At 37.4% G+C, this 14,632-nt stretch overlaps 1 protein-coding gene across 1 annotated transcript in view; it reads left to right on the forward strand.

Annotated features, from left to right (window-relative positions):
- IARS1 (isoleucyl-tRNA synthetase 1) overlaps nt 1–14,632 on the forward strand; it is a 108,151-nt gene that overhangs the window by 21,318 nt on the left and 72,201 nt on the right. The window contains exons 7-11 of the mRNA XM_080385403.1: nt 813–900; nt 4,697–4,757; nt 6,727–6,822; nt 11,668–11,790; nt 13,223–13,314. Coding sequence (XP_080241529.1) covers nt 813–900; nt 4,697–4,757; nt 6,727–6,822; nt 11,668–11,790; nt 13,223–13,314 — 460 coding nt within the window. The remainder of the gene's footprint in view (nt 1–812; nt 901–4,696; nt 4,758–6,726; nt 6,823–11,667; nt 11,791–13,222; nt 13,315–14,632) is intronic.

Genomic DNA, 14,632 nt, shown 5'->3' on the forward strand with positions numbered 1-14,632 from the left:
GAAAAGTTGCAGAAGCTTTCACAATGGACTCCAAGTGTCTTGAGTTTTCTTTGTTTTGACAGAGAACTAAATATGTTTTGGCTTTAAAGGTTTTAACATAAATTTGGTCATCTCAAAAAGTTTTTGAGTACTTTCAGAAATAACACCTACACCTGCCTGAGATGCAGAGTCATTGGGTTTGAATGTGTTTGGCCTGTAGTCTGCTGGTGGGATAGTGGCCCTGACTAGGTTGGTAGGGTAGCAGTCAGAATAAAATTTGTCACTAAAGTGATCAGGGTTGTTTGGGGGTAGCAAATGGGTTTCCTTCATGCCATTTCACTTTATTTATTTCCTTTTAAAGGAAATCCAAATATAAAATTGATTGCAGTAGTACATCTCAGAAAGGCAGCATAAAATGCAATCATTACCCCTAATGTCAACTTAATAATGTTAATTTTGTGTAGCAATTGTCCATTTTCCAATTGTTTCCCTCTGTTTCAGTTACACATACTGAGACTTTTCAATTGCTTCTCTTTGGCACAGTGATAATACACAAGGTAGGATATTTCTGCCTCTCGAACAGAAAACCACACTGAAAATCAGTGGTTTCATGCTGTCATTCCTGTTTAAATTTAAAACTTTTGACAAGTGTTTATTAAGTGGCTGTATGGGGAAGAAGTAGCTGGAAACTAGTGGTCGATCAGCAGGATGATTCTGGGCAGTTTTATAGCTAATGTGATACCATCTTGCATAAATTGAAAGGTTTCATAATGGTGCAAATGAGGGTATTAAATTGAGATTTATGTAACTTTTTGTTTTATTTCATATTCTAGATAATGCCACAGGAAAGATTTACATTTTGATGGAATCTAGGCTGATAGCACTGTACAAATCTGACAGTGAATATGAGATACTTGACAGGCAAGTACATAAATCATTACACACTTGTTAACTGCCGGTATTTTTATAGGTGAGAAGTTAACTGTTTCAAAAAGTTGGGTTTATGTAAAGATGGGTTTCCCTGCATGTGTGTATCCTGCAAAAATCTATTGAAGAGATTGAAATTTACTAGCACATACTGGTCTTGTACAGGAAGCTACAAATAGAATAAAAGTTTATTTGAATCACTGTATTTTGGTGTGGAAAAAAGTTTCCTTAGTCCTTCCTTTCTGTGTGTCGTCTTAGAAAGACATTACTTTAAAAGTCTCAAAAAACCTGGAGATTGTCCAAATGCTGGACACGTTCTAAACATCATGTAAATATTTAAAAGGAAACAGGTAAAAGCCAAACCATTGTCTTTAGCAATCAAACATGGCTTCTGCAGGATGTTCTACCTAAGTTCTGTAGTTAGTGGAAGTTAACGCTTTCTGAAGACTGCTTATTTATCTTGGTTCAGTGGAAAAATATGAATTAAATAAGTTAGACTGGATAAGGGATGCAGGTATTAAAATCTGTAGTTGTCTTAGACAAAATATGTAGCTTGGATTCTCTCAAATCTTTTGTATAAAACATCAACCTGTTAAAGAGGTAAAATACAGCAAATATTTATTTGCTCACTTCATTCAGTTCTGTGCAGGGGGTAAAACCCCAAGCAAACAACCCCAAAACACAAAAATAAATCCCTACACAACATAACCCCCCCTCCCCATCCCTCGCTCAATAAATCAGACTAGAAATTTTTGTGAGAATAACAACCCTTCTTCACTAGCATCAATTATTTTATGGTTTTTTTTTTTACCAAGCAGCTAAAAGCTCTACATGTAAAAAACATTTTAAAAAAGGAGGATCTATCTTGTTTCAGCTAAACAATTACATATAGTCATTGAATTAGGGGAATGTAGAGCTGGAATGTTTGCTTAAGATGTTGTCTACTCTGATGCCTCCTACTGTGACACTTGAGTAATTCTTATCTTGTATTTCTGCATTGATTTTTTTTTTTTTTTTTTTTCCCCCTCTGTCCACTCCCCAAGTGAACTATCTTCATCTGTCACTTACTCTGTAGCAATTTAAGCTGGTACTTAATTTATAAATATGATTTTCAGTGCTTTCATCCTTCAGGGTTGACAGAACTTATGATCTCCAGATTTTTTTCCCCTCCCTTTAGAGTCATAGTGTCAGTGTTACAATAGTCTCTGCCAGGATACCGCTGGAAACTTCCTTTCAGTCTGATACTGAATTAATGATAACTTTTTTCTTGAGGTGGTTGTGCATCCATGTAAACATACAGTCGCCCAGTTAAAATATTTGTGTGTATAAGAATGATATACCAAAGTGTCAAAAGTCCTACTAACATTAAGACTTAAATCTATCTGCTTGCTTGTGATCTGGGCTAGTTAGTCTGTCTGAACAGAGGTAATTTGGCTTGGTGTGACTTATGTTTGACAAATTTGTATTGTAAGTTTTAAAAACCTGTTGAATCAGGTTGTTATGGTGGTCTGACCAGTTTTAGGTCTATCAGTACTGCATTTCTCTCTTGAAGTATAGCTGCTGTGTTCCTTTCCAGTCTTTTAAAACCTCTTCATTGTGTCTAAAAACTGTTGTCATTGCTTGTGGCCCTGCTAGTTGTGTTTCTAATTCTCTCCCCTGTCCTTTCCCTAGTCTTTCATCTAGTTATTTCTTTCTTTATTTTACCTCTCTGTGCCTTAGAAGGCTGCTAGCAATTTTTATTCTCCTCGCAGAGTGGTATATTTTTCTTCTTTCTATATTAGTGCTACCGTCTTAAGCTGATTTTTTTTTGTCATGCTCCAATTTTTATGTTACATAATAAATTTGTTCGCTCAAATGTGAAATGTGAGACAAGAAGTAGCTGGCAGTTGAATGGATTTTTTTTTTTAAAGATTTAACTCTATGAGTATATAAGTTCACGGAAATGAACTTTCCCATTTCTACTCTTAACTTTTTTTCTTTCTTTAGTTCACTTAAATTCTCAGGCAGTTAGGTCCTTGGGGGAGAAATTAATGGTACTTGCTGTATACCAGGTGGCAGGCTGAGGTCAAGGAATGATCTTACTGAAAATTTTCTTTATCTGAAGTCATCTGACTTCCTGAGCCTTCCCACCCTCCCTCAGACCTGATCTCTCCCTTTTCCTCCCAGATGCGGATGGTAGGTTTTTGTGTGAGAGCAAATGGGAATACTTCTTAGTTTCACTGATGAGATGGCTACTGTCATTATCAGAACGCTTTCAGCTGCTTTGCACAGGTGGCTTGGGCTTGGCGTATTACCCCACTTCAGACCATCAAGTGGCTTGTTTTATTTAGCAATGGTAGATAGGAAAAGATTGAGCTTTTTCCTCCCTTCTGTTAAATTTCAGTCTGTTTGCATATTAAACACTTCATTTCTTCATGCTGTCTTCCACTGTTGTCTCTTTTTGGATTCTAGAGAATCCAAAAAAGAGTTTTCTGATCCCTTGACTGAAGGATTACTATAGCGATTTTAAAAGGTTCTGTTACTACCATAACTTAGGTCACAAGACGGCAGCACTGTATACAAGTATTTCAGATCTCAAAAGAGCAAATCAGGAATGTGATCCGCATCCCTTACCTTTCACTGACGTGTGATAATAAGAATGTAACTACTCCCTTTTTTTAATAAAAAAAGTCATTTCTAGTGCTTAGTGTTCTGTGTCTGAGCATTCCCACATCTGTGTGGCTGAGCACTGGGATGCTTTTCCCTCATCTGATCCCCATTAAGCACCTCAAACATTCCTAAGGCTGTTTGTAATGTAAAATATAAACTACTCACAAAGCTGTGGCTTAAAATAGAAATCTCCCCTTTTCTTAGTGGATGTTATGTATGCGGAGCTGAGGAGTCACGCTCTTTAACTTGGCATTAAATACTGCTTCAGTTCCTTTCTGGGCAATGAAACAGCTTTGAAGAGTTCCCCACTTTGAAGTAGTCAAGCGTTTTATTGTTTGACCGTTATTTTGGAAGATGTGGATCAAGAAAAGTATAGGGAAAGACCACAGCTGTGACACACTCGGAGAACGATCCCATCTAAAGATTAGACTTTTTCCTGAAATGGATGATTTAAGCACTTTCAGGACAGTTCAGCGCAGTCTGTCAACTGTTGTTAGAAGTCTGAAGAGAGCCAGATCTACCGGCTCGCGCTCTGTCCTACACGTCTTGTCTGGCTGAGTTGGTTCCTCAGTTGGTCCTGTCTGTGGATCTTTGTCTGAGATCCCATGGAGAGTCTGGATGCCTAGTTCTAGAATAAGGAATGAGTCAACCATACTTTAAACACTACAATACCCTGTATCACAGTCTTCTGTGCATGTAACTTCCAGGTGTTTTGGAGCAGTGCTTATTTAGTTCTGTTGAAGATGCTGAGCTATAGGGCTTTACTGTTATGAATATTAAAATGAAATCATTTTATCCAGATACTTCTTATCCAGCTTTACCAGAAAAAGATTGTTATTAATGCTTACTTCCTACGTTAATTTACAATGATTGCCTGATGGAAAGACCATCAGGTACAAATGTCCCCCTTGACTGTTAGCAGAGATGCATTAAGACATGTTATGGTTTTTGTGCCAGTTCAAATTGCCAAAGAGGTGTAGAAATGGGAAGCAGACTTGAGAAAATACTTCTTTCTTCACTTTATGAAGTCAAATTCTGTTAGGGATGGGGAAAAAGAAAATAAGGAAAGATAGCATTCCTACCAGCTGACTAAGCAATTTTTAAGATGTTAATTTGTGTTCATGTAAATCCTTCTTCTCAGGTTTCCTGGCATTACTCTTAAAGGCAAGAAATATAAACCACTCTTTGAATATTTTATTCAGGTAAGACAAACAAGTTTGGTGTTTAATACAGGGTATACGTAAAAAAAATAACAAGCATTCTCAGTATTCCTTGTTTATATTATAAAAATCTAGTGTCCTAAAAACAAACTCCACATTGTGTTAAAGTACTTCAGAATCCTGGTAAAAGGTTGTATAACAAAGTTGACTTTTTTCTGGTTTTTCCCCATTGTTTTACTTGCAGCATATGAATTCAGTGATAATTAGTAGTTTGATTTCAGATTGCAGAGAAACTTCTGATACACATTAATAGAGAGGCAGTATTCTCTCAGCTTTTCATCTGGTGTGCTTCGGTTGTCTGCCTGTTACACCCCACAGATTTTGTGTTCACGGGAATGGCTTTGTGGATAACAGTCACAGACATGTAGTGTTTTTCATTTAAGGGTTAAAAGCCTTTACTAAAATTACTACTGATACATCTGTTTTTTTATGGATGTTTTCCTGTGTGGCATTTAAGCACTGCATAAGTCTAATGTAGTTAATAGCACCACAGATGATAACGTACTATGTAGCAATAAGAGAAGTGGTAGAGAATATAATTATATATTTAAATAATTTTAAAATAATGTATTTAAATATATATTTAAAGAATTCTGAATAAAAATTGATTAAATATTTCAAAGAGTTCAAGTGGATTACAGTGCTGCTGGAGAAGCAGCTGTTAACTCATGAAGGAATTTGGTCATTTGTGACTACCATCTGTTCTGAAGCATGTGCTGAAGTCAGCAAAGGTGAGAAAACCTCTGTAGGAAGCACGACCTCTAGAGAAAGGTCAAACACGTAGCTGAACCTGAAAAACGGAACTGCAGGTATAGAGGTTTGGAATGGATAAATTTGAGTCCTGCTATATGTTTAAGGAGCAGATGGGTGTCTACTGTGGTGGGTTTTTTTTTGTTCTTTTTCAGAATGGATGTCTTACCTCAAAAGAGTCCACTTTAGAACAAGCAAAATGTAATATTTTGTACCATATTTGGTTCAGCTGTGACTGCAGTAATTTTTTTTTACTACTTTTATATTAAAGAATAGAAAATAACACATTATTTTTCATTATCTGCATATTGAACACACTGAAAATTGTCAGGTTTTTTTCTTGGCAATTTTTTTTGTTCCTACTAGAATTCTACTAGAGAGATTTTCTCTTGCCGCACTTTTTCTGTACCTTCTCAGCTGTAGTCCTCTAAGTGAATCAGTCTACTCTGGGGGAAAGTGCGGAGTGGAAATAAGTATATGGGAAATAGGCATAAGGGTACAAAAATCCAAAGTGAAGTGAAAAGCTCATTTCACTGAGTGGTATTTTTTCCCATTGTTTTGCCTTCTCAAGTAAGCAATTGTTTTGCTGCTAAAATTATTTTACCTCCTTGGCAGGTTGCCAGAGAAACTAACATTTTTAAGGGACACAGCATTGTATTTTCCAATAAAAACAGTGTGGAGGATTATTTGGTATTTTTTAATTATAGTTACATATTTTTGCTTGATACCACCTTCTCATTCTCTGGAGGAAGTAAAGGAAATACATGACTGCAAAAGCAAACTCTTTTAAAATTAGAAGTGCAGTGGACATACAAAAATGCAAGGAGGCTTATGTATATAGAATCCCTGTAGCTTTTGGGCTTGTATCCTCACTTGTAGGAGTGTATTGATTTTTAGTCTGTTAAGCACAGAACTGTATGAAAATCTGTGGTGAAGAGCAATTAACTATGAGGATTTCTAGAGATGTGTTAGATTTAATCACATTTGACACTGTTTAAATGAAATATACAGCCTGGGCATCTTAGTTGTGGGAAATGACTAAATAGTGTTAGGATTTTCACATTTTAATGTCATTTATTTTTTTATGCAGTTCTTTCCTCAGGTGGCCAGTGGCTCTTCCATGTTCTTAAGAATTCTGTTTTGCTATATATATATATATATGTATACATATATGTATGAAAAAAACATTTTTGTGTTACAGTGCAGAGATAAAGGTGCCTTTGCTGTGGTGGTAGACAGTTACGTGAGGGAGGAAGAAGGCACAGGTGTTGTACATCAGGCTCCCTATTTTGGTGCCGTGAGTATGAACTACAATTTGTAACAATTTTGTTCTAACACGTGTTGCTTGGCTTTTCAGCTACTGGGGACTGTCTGTGGAGGTGACTGTTTAGTTTCCTATTTGTATTCTTACATTTGTAATTAGCAGCGTAACATTGTATTCTAATGAGTTCCTGCACTCACTGGTGCCCATTGTGTGCGAGAGTGGAGATTGTAGGTGTCCCTTGATTTGGTTATTGTTGTGGTGAAGTAAAGTTGCCACTGTATCTTCTGAGTGTTACTGATCTTAATTCTTCTCAGAGTCTGAAGTTTACATCTTCAAGAAGAAATGATCGGTTGCACTGACAGTCAAAATCGGGTTTGCTAAATGATGATTTCTGATTGTAACAGCAGTTCTGCTCAGCTCACTGCCCCTCTTCAACGTTTCAATTTCATTACTCATTGGGATTTTAGAGAAAAAAAACCTGCTTTGACTGCTTCTGTACTGTGACTTTATCCCATGGTGTGAAAGGATTTTGTTGCACTCCATTGCTTCTGTCTTTATTGTCCTTTCCCTCAGCCTATTCTTCGGAAGGTTAAAAGAGGTAATTTTTCATGGATTTAATCATTTCAGTTTTTAGACACATGAATTAAATGCACTAGTTTAGACTCATTGTCTTTTTTTGTATAGTGTCCTGTCTTCAGCCATTATCCATAAATGCCCTCAAAAAACTTGAAATAGAGCTGCCAGTGCCTAGCAATTAGCAATCCCTGGACCACAAGCCCTATCATAATTTCCAGAAACTGTTGGCATTAGTAATAGGCCTCTTTGTATTCATGTGAAATATCCCATCCTTTTCTGTCTTTTATCTTTTCCCCTGTATTTTTCTGAAGAGTGCATCCATTGTGGTGGTGTTTCCCTTGTGAAGATGAACATTGATATGAAAAGATGTCCCAGCTTAACGCAGCTGCAAATAAAGAAATTTAGAGTGGGCTGTATGTTATTAGTTAATAAAGAAATTCCTTGTAACTGGTAAAGTGTCTCAAGGAGTCTAAATCCTGTCAATCTGTGAGCACCTCAGACACTCCCCTGTGGTTACATCTTACAAGGACATGACTGAGAGGTGAAAGAGCAGTCAGGAGCTTCTGATGTAGGAAATGGAATAAAGGAAGGGAATAGGCTGCCAATGGGGAAGTTTCTTCCAGAGCTCCTCTTTGGCTGCTGCGTTGTTTTGTTGTCTGTTGGCACAGTACAGTTTAATTGTTGGAAACAGTTTGTTGGAAAGCCTGGCTGGCCAGTTAGAGCAAGGACGATCCTTCCTCTTTTATTGGATTTTGTTATAAGCCCAAAGACATTTGTGTAGATACAGAGCAAAAACGATCCTTTGTCTCTCTCTCTTTCCTGGCAAGTCAGCAATTATCTTTAAACCCGTTTTTTTTAAGAACATGAGGGTACTGGTTAAATGCATTGCAAAGAAAAAAATGCATAAAATATTTGTGAGGAAAAAGTACACTAACATCACAAACAAAACTGTGCTCATTAGGGAAGGAGGAGCTTGACTTCATAATGCATAGACCTGTGTCAACTGGCTGTGCTGCCTTTAGAAGATTGCATAGTATGTGTCGCACTTAATGCTGTTACCTTTTTCTTTTTGGCGTGCTTGTAGTTCAGTTTTGAACAGCCCACTGATAGTTTTTGCTTACAAAGTCTCACAAAGGGTTCTGGTTTAGGTTCAGGAATTCATCATTGTACAGTAGGCTCTGTATAGAACACTGGGTGTTAGATGTGTTGGCATTAGATGTTTGCCTTCAGACAAGCTTAGATGAAAGAAGGGAGATAACTCAGGACTGTAGACAGGACTGTCTTCCTAATTAGTTGGGTCTCTGCTACTTCATTTACTGTTGTATTGAAGGTGGAAAGGAAATGGATAAATGGAGCAGGAGGCAAGAGTCAGTAGAAGAAACAGAGCACAGTCCTTCACAGGAAGCATTGTATCTTGTCTGTATCCCTTCCCCTCAATACCCTTTGATAAACAGGGTTAGAAAGTAAGCTTTTTTTATCATCCTACTTACTGATACATATTTGGTATTGTTGATAGCTTAGAAATGTATCCCTCTCCAACAGAATTTAAAGTAAGAGTTGACCTTGATTTAGTTCCAGGATATGTGATTTTATTGTCCTCTGTGATACCTTTGCCAAATACAAGCTGCCCCACCATATCAGAGCACTCTTCTATTTCAGTTCAAAAGACATCAAAACTAAAGCCCACAGAACAAGGCAGACCTGTATTAAAAACTGCATAAACTCACAGTACCTCCAGATTAACATGACACTAAAAGTCATCTGCTGGGGCATTTCATCATATGTAGATGTATCTACAGTCAATTTAAAAAGCTTTAGTGACATACTAATTTGCAGAGAAGCTCTATACTTTGAGTGCCTGCATAGACTGTCACAGACATTTCATAAGTCTGTTAGTGTTGCACTTTACTTTTGCATTTTACTGAAAAGGTGCTTGATTTTTGTTAAGAGGTGCTTAAGTTGAACCTTTTGACTTCTGTGTTTTTGTTTTGTTTTTGGGTTTGGTTGGTTTTTTTTTTCCAATTCGAGATAGAAAAGCTTTGAGTTCTCATCAGTGAGCTGTTTAATAGCTTCTGCTTTATTAGTTTTCTGTATTACAACTTTTATTTTTAATCTCTTGAGAGACTTAATTGTGGCAGAGGTACAAAAGTGAATGCTATGACATATCCTGGAAAGAATTGGAATTTGTCTTAGCTTTCCAGTGGAGCTTAGCATTTGTGCATTTCTGTATGTGCCTGAATATCTTCTTGGGTTGTGGTTACTGGAGCAAATCTTCATTAAATCAAATGGCAGGTCAGCCTGGAAAGATTTCACATTCAAGTTTGAGTTCTTCAAAAGACAGGAACTAACTGTAGAAAACCAAAATAGCAAAGCCCTTTATATGTTATTGGCTGCATCAGCGATACAAATCGAACTGAACCACCTCTTGACCTAGGTCCTGCGAAGTGGAAGGTTTGTTATTATGTTTTAGCTAGGTTGTGAGCGTGCCAAGCTTTGTAGTTCTTGCTGGCTGCTTCTTCAAAGCCTTTTACAATTCACTGCCAAATCAGGGTTGACGTTAGTTCTGTCATCTGGCCTACATTTTAAACACTGCGGTCTGCTTGCGGTATCTCAGCAATAATAGCTGATGAAAGGTCAGCCGAGAATGGGCTTATCTCAGTTAATCTATTGACTGAAGTTTGTGGTGGCTGTCCGCAGCTGCTGGAGAGTGGAGAGAGACTGTTGTCTGGAGTAAATGAGAGCTATAGCTGAAGTGGTTTTTCATTTCTTCGTGTAATGCCTTGGTACGTAACGTAGCCAACTTAGCTACTGCTGTGGATGAGTTTCATTATTCTAAAGTGTACTATGGATCAACGGGCAAAACCTGCCACATCTGGCTTGAGGGAGCTGGTGACTATCTGAACTAATGGGTAGGGCTGGAAGTATAGGATGAGGACAACAGAAAGGATCTGGAGACGCTGCTTTGTCACTCCAGAGTTGGCATGCCTGCGCTGATTATATTTAGGAAAGGAGAATTCAGCTAGCTATGGAGCACTTGCTTATTTAATACCTATTTTACATGCTTGCTTCTGCAGGGGGTCTCCTTGATCAAGGTGGACAATTGGCTTTAGAGCGCAACTCCTATGAAGTAGCAGCTGCATTTTACAGAATGCAGAGGAGCTCTAAACATGGAGGGGGGTCAAAGTTCAACTGTGGCCTGTTGCGGCAGGCAGGGTCACCGCAGGATCTGTTTCACACACAACTGAAGTTTTTGTCCCTGAAGTTGGCATTTTCCCCTCTTTTGTCAGCAGTGGTACATGAACCTCTGACTCAAAAACGAACCTGACTCGATGCAGGCTTAGATGGGGCCGTTTTCCTCATGCTTTGAGGAAAATGAAGTGACCTTGTGAATGCACCAAGAGTGCTGACCTGCAGCTGGTCCCCTTCTCCCATCCTCTCCCATCCCCTCCCACCCCCAATAATGTTCCCTTGCCTTAGGGCAAGAAAGTGGGTAATCTGGAATGGTAATTGGTTAAAATACGGACTGCCTTTGACTTCAGGCTTGAAATTAAAATCTGAAGTTTTCTATTTCCCTAATAATTTTTGTTTTTATCTTTTCTAACATACTATCGTTGTGTAGTTATGTTCAGGAAAGTCTGAAGTGACCTTTTTCTTAGTAGTTTTTTTATTTTTCTTACTGCTACAGGAAATTAAAAATTTAAATGGAGACTGGCCAGGAAAATAACCTGTGATGTTGTCCATGTGTAGTTCTTGGTCAGTAGCATTGCCTACAGGCCAACAAAGATTGAGAAATACAGATTTAAAGACTTTGGATCATTAAGACATTCAGAAAATGGGATTTCTTATGTGGAGTTCCAGAATCAGATTGATTAAAACAACCTGCTTTCTGAAAAATGCCATGCAGGCTTGCGTGCTAAACGGGCACAAGTCTGATGGGCACAAGAGCATGACATAGTTGGTTCCTTCACTGTGCAGTAGTAGCCTGAAGCTGTTGACTACATGTATGTATGTGTGTATATATGTATTTGTATGTATGTGCACAGAAGCACATGCACATATCCCCTTTACTAGGTGAGAGAAAACACATATTCTGAAGAAATCATCATTTCTCTGATGAATATAACTACAATCCTGTAAAATACCTGTTTTCCTATACATGTTTGGAATTAATGAATGCCAACTATTTCGCTATTCTTGTCCAGTCATCACGTTTTCTATTTAATATTTATTTTCTTCTTCCAGGGTTGGATACTTTATCCAGTATTCAGTATTTCTATAACTTGGTGCTTGTCTCTTTTATAGGATGATTACAGAGTCTGCATGGATTTTAATATCATTCAGAAAGATTCTGTGCCCATTTGTCCTGTTGATGCGTCAGGCTGCTTCACAGCAGAAGTGACTGACTTTGCTGGACAGTATGTGAAGGTTAGTGGCCTTGGAGAAAGTAAATTACTACTTCATTCAACATAAATTTTAGACATGGTAGAAATGTTCTCTTCTTCCCTTAAGTGGCTTTGTGTTTGATGTATCTTTGGTATCTGGAAAAACCAAAATGTGTTTTAATTTTTGCAACAATGTTGCAATTGTTTATTACAGTAGCTGAAAAATAGAGAATTTGAAATGTAAGTAATCCTGTGTATCTCATAGTGAAAGAGGAGTATCCCCTGTTTGCATCTACTGCAGAAAGTGTCTCACTTCTTCCGTGTTTCTCGAGGCAATGCTATGTGTGCAGTCTCTAGGCGAGTGTGCAGAGGCTTCCCTTACCTCTGGATGACTTCTGAATTCACAGGTGTTTTTGTTAAGATTACACCAGCTGGTTAGTGTAACATGACTTGTTAGAGGAGAACTACCCAGTCATTTTCCCCACTTGTGTGGTGTTGCAGTGGGAATTTACTTGCCAGTAGATGCAAGAGAATCCACGTAAAAGGAACCCGCAGGAACTCCAGATTGCTACAGTCACAAATCCATAGAAAGGAGTGACTCTTCAATTCTCTGCGCTAAGAAACCAAATTGGGTTTGCTGTTTCTTGCTGCTTCAGTTTGATAGCAAAGGATATTCCTGTAAACACAATTTACTTGAGAGAGACTTAAAAATCTTGTGTTATATTTGAACTCAATCAGCTATCATAGCTTCCTGCTATATATTAAAGCAAATAAGAGAACGCTGGAGGCTACTTTTAGCTTCTTGCTGGTAGGAATCTGAACTTAAGCCTGTTGGAAGAGATTCTTACGATGCTGAATTCTTAGCTGATTAATACTGTTTTATCATAAATCTTAGTATTTTTTTTTCCTTTTGAATGTGATGTTACACTTGTTTGTACAGTAAGATGCCTTTGCTTATTAATATGCAATTTTCACTTCCAGCCTAGAATGTAAGTCCTGTTTGGTTAGTAAGGTGTTACAAGAGATGCTTCAACTTCTCTAACTGTAGTCATGTTGGAGAAATGTGTTGTAGTGAAGTCTAAATATTAGGTGAGAAGCACTATGTGATTTCCTGCCACAAAATCAGAAAACTCAATGAAAGATATTAAATAATGTGTTCTGGCTTGTATATGTGCTACAGAAAAATTGATTTTTGTGCACAGTTGTGTGTGTGGGGAAACAAGAGTGAAGGGCAAAAAAAGGACTGATGCTATATACTAGAATTTGGAGAGCAAATAACTTTACAATTTTAGTGTTTTAAGGTGCCTCTGCAGTAAATGCATAAATTGTTTAGAAGCTTTTTGGATTTGTGTGTGTAAATACTGGATTACTTGTAGGGGTTTTCTTAACTTGGGTATTGGAGACAAATCCTGTAGTAGCTTACTGAAATAGTGAAATTTGTATTCCAAGGAAAATATTTTGTTCTGTCTTTTTAGGATGCAGATAAGAACATCATTAAATTACTGAAAGAGAAAGGCAGACTGGTTCACAGCAGTAGTTTTAAGCACAGCTATCCTTTCTGCTGGAGGTAAGGAGAGAAGTGCATATGGCTTTAAGGTTGAGGGCTCTAACTGAGTAGTTCTTCAGATTTGTCTCATTTTCTCCATTCCTTTGACCTACTTAATTTTTAATCAAGACTGAAAGTAGCAGGAATCAAGATTGTTGAATTAGGATGGCTCCAATTTTGGTGAAGTAATCAAGTAAACTGAATTTCTTTGCCATAAATCTGATGAATTCGTGTAGTACTGAAAGTTTTTTCTATTATGATTTTATGGGTGTGTTTTTGTAGTTTGAATTTCTCATTCTTCAGTATTGCATGTAGTACTGCTATAACTACCTTTTGAGGATGGCTATAAGTAGTCTTAAAAAAGCTTATTTTCTATGCAGCGCAGGACGGAGTGGTAGAGGAGGGTATTTTGGTACCCTTTGTACCCAAATAAGTGTATCACAGAATATCTTTAAATGTTTGTGTTCAAACTTTCCATGTTTTGGGTAAAATGGCTATATTATAGCTGTTATTGTAGGTACTTCTTTTTAATCTTGTAAAATTTCTTCTTCCAAGTCTGGTAGAGCTCAGTTGCTTATAATGTGGAAATGTCTGTATTGATGATTAAAATCAAAATTAGCATTTATCCATTGCAGTGGGTAGTAAGTGTAATATATTAATCTGTTTTTTCTGCTCTGTCATTCCTGAACAACAGTTATGTCTATGATGAGAAATAGCGGTTGACATATTGATAATATCTGTGGGAACTATTTAGAAATGTTTGGCTTTGCCAACTAGAAATTCAAGATTAGCTGTGGAATGTCGGGTGGTTCAGCACAGTGGCCTGTCATGTGTCTTCGTTGTCAGACTGGGAATTCTGCAGAGGCTGAAGGAAGACTCCATGTGCAAGTCTCCGTGGGCCTTCAATATAGTAAACTAACGTACAAAGTTTTAGGTATGAGAAATACAGGCCAGGAAAATTCAACCTAGAAATAAGGCATGTTTTTATTAGTGTCGTCTTTGGTCTTAAATGTATAAAATTGCTATTGCAAAACTGGGGGGGGGGGGGGGGGGAGGGAACCTACTGAACATTGTCATATTTTAAAAAAGACACCAGTGATCTTTTAGTAGGAATATTGTATTAAACTCTTTTATTAAAGTAAAGACACATCTAAAACTACCTAATTTCATATCTGAAATAACTTGAACATTTTAAGTCTTATCTGATGCATACAGCACCTGTACTACAATAAATGGGATAAAAGCTTTTCTCTCTGTCTAGCTTTAATGCTACTAGGTGAAATGTTTTAGCAGTGTGCGTTTGTCTTTGATCTATAGCAAGAATAACCTTTAGTTGCTC

The sequence above is a fragment of the Falco punctatus genome (genome assembly GCF_963210335.1).
Source record: "Falco punctatus genome assembly, chromosome: 4".
Classification (NCBI taxonomy): Eukaryota; Metazoa; Chordata; class Aves; order Falconiformes; family Falconidae; genus Falco; species Falco punctatus.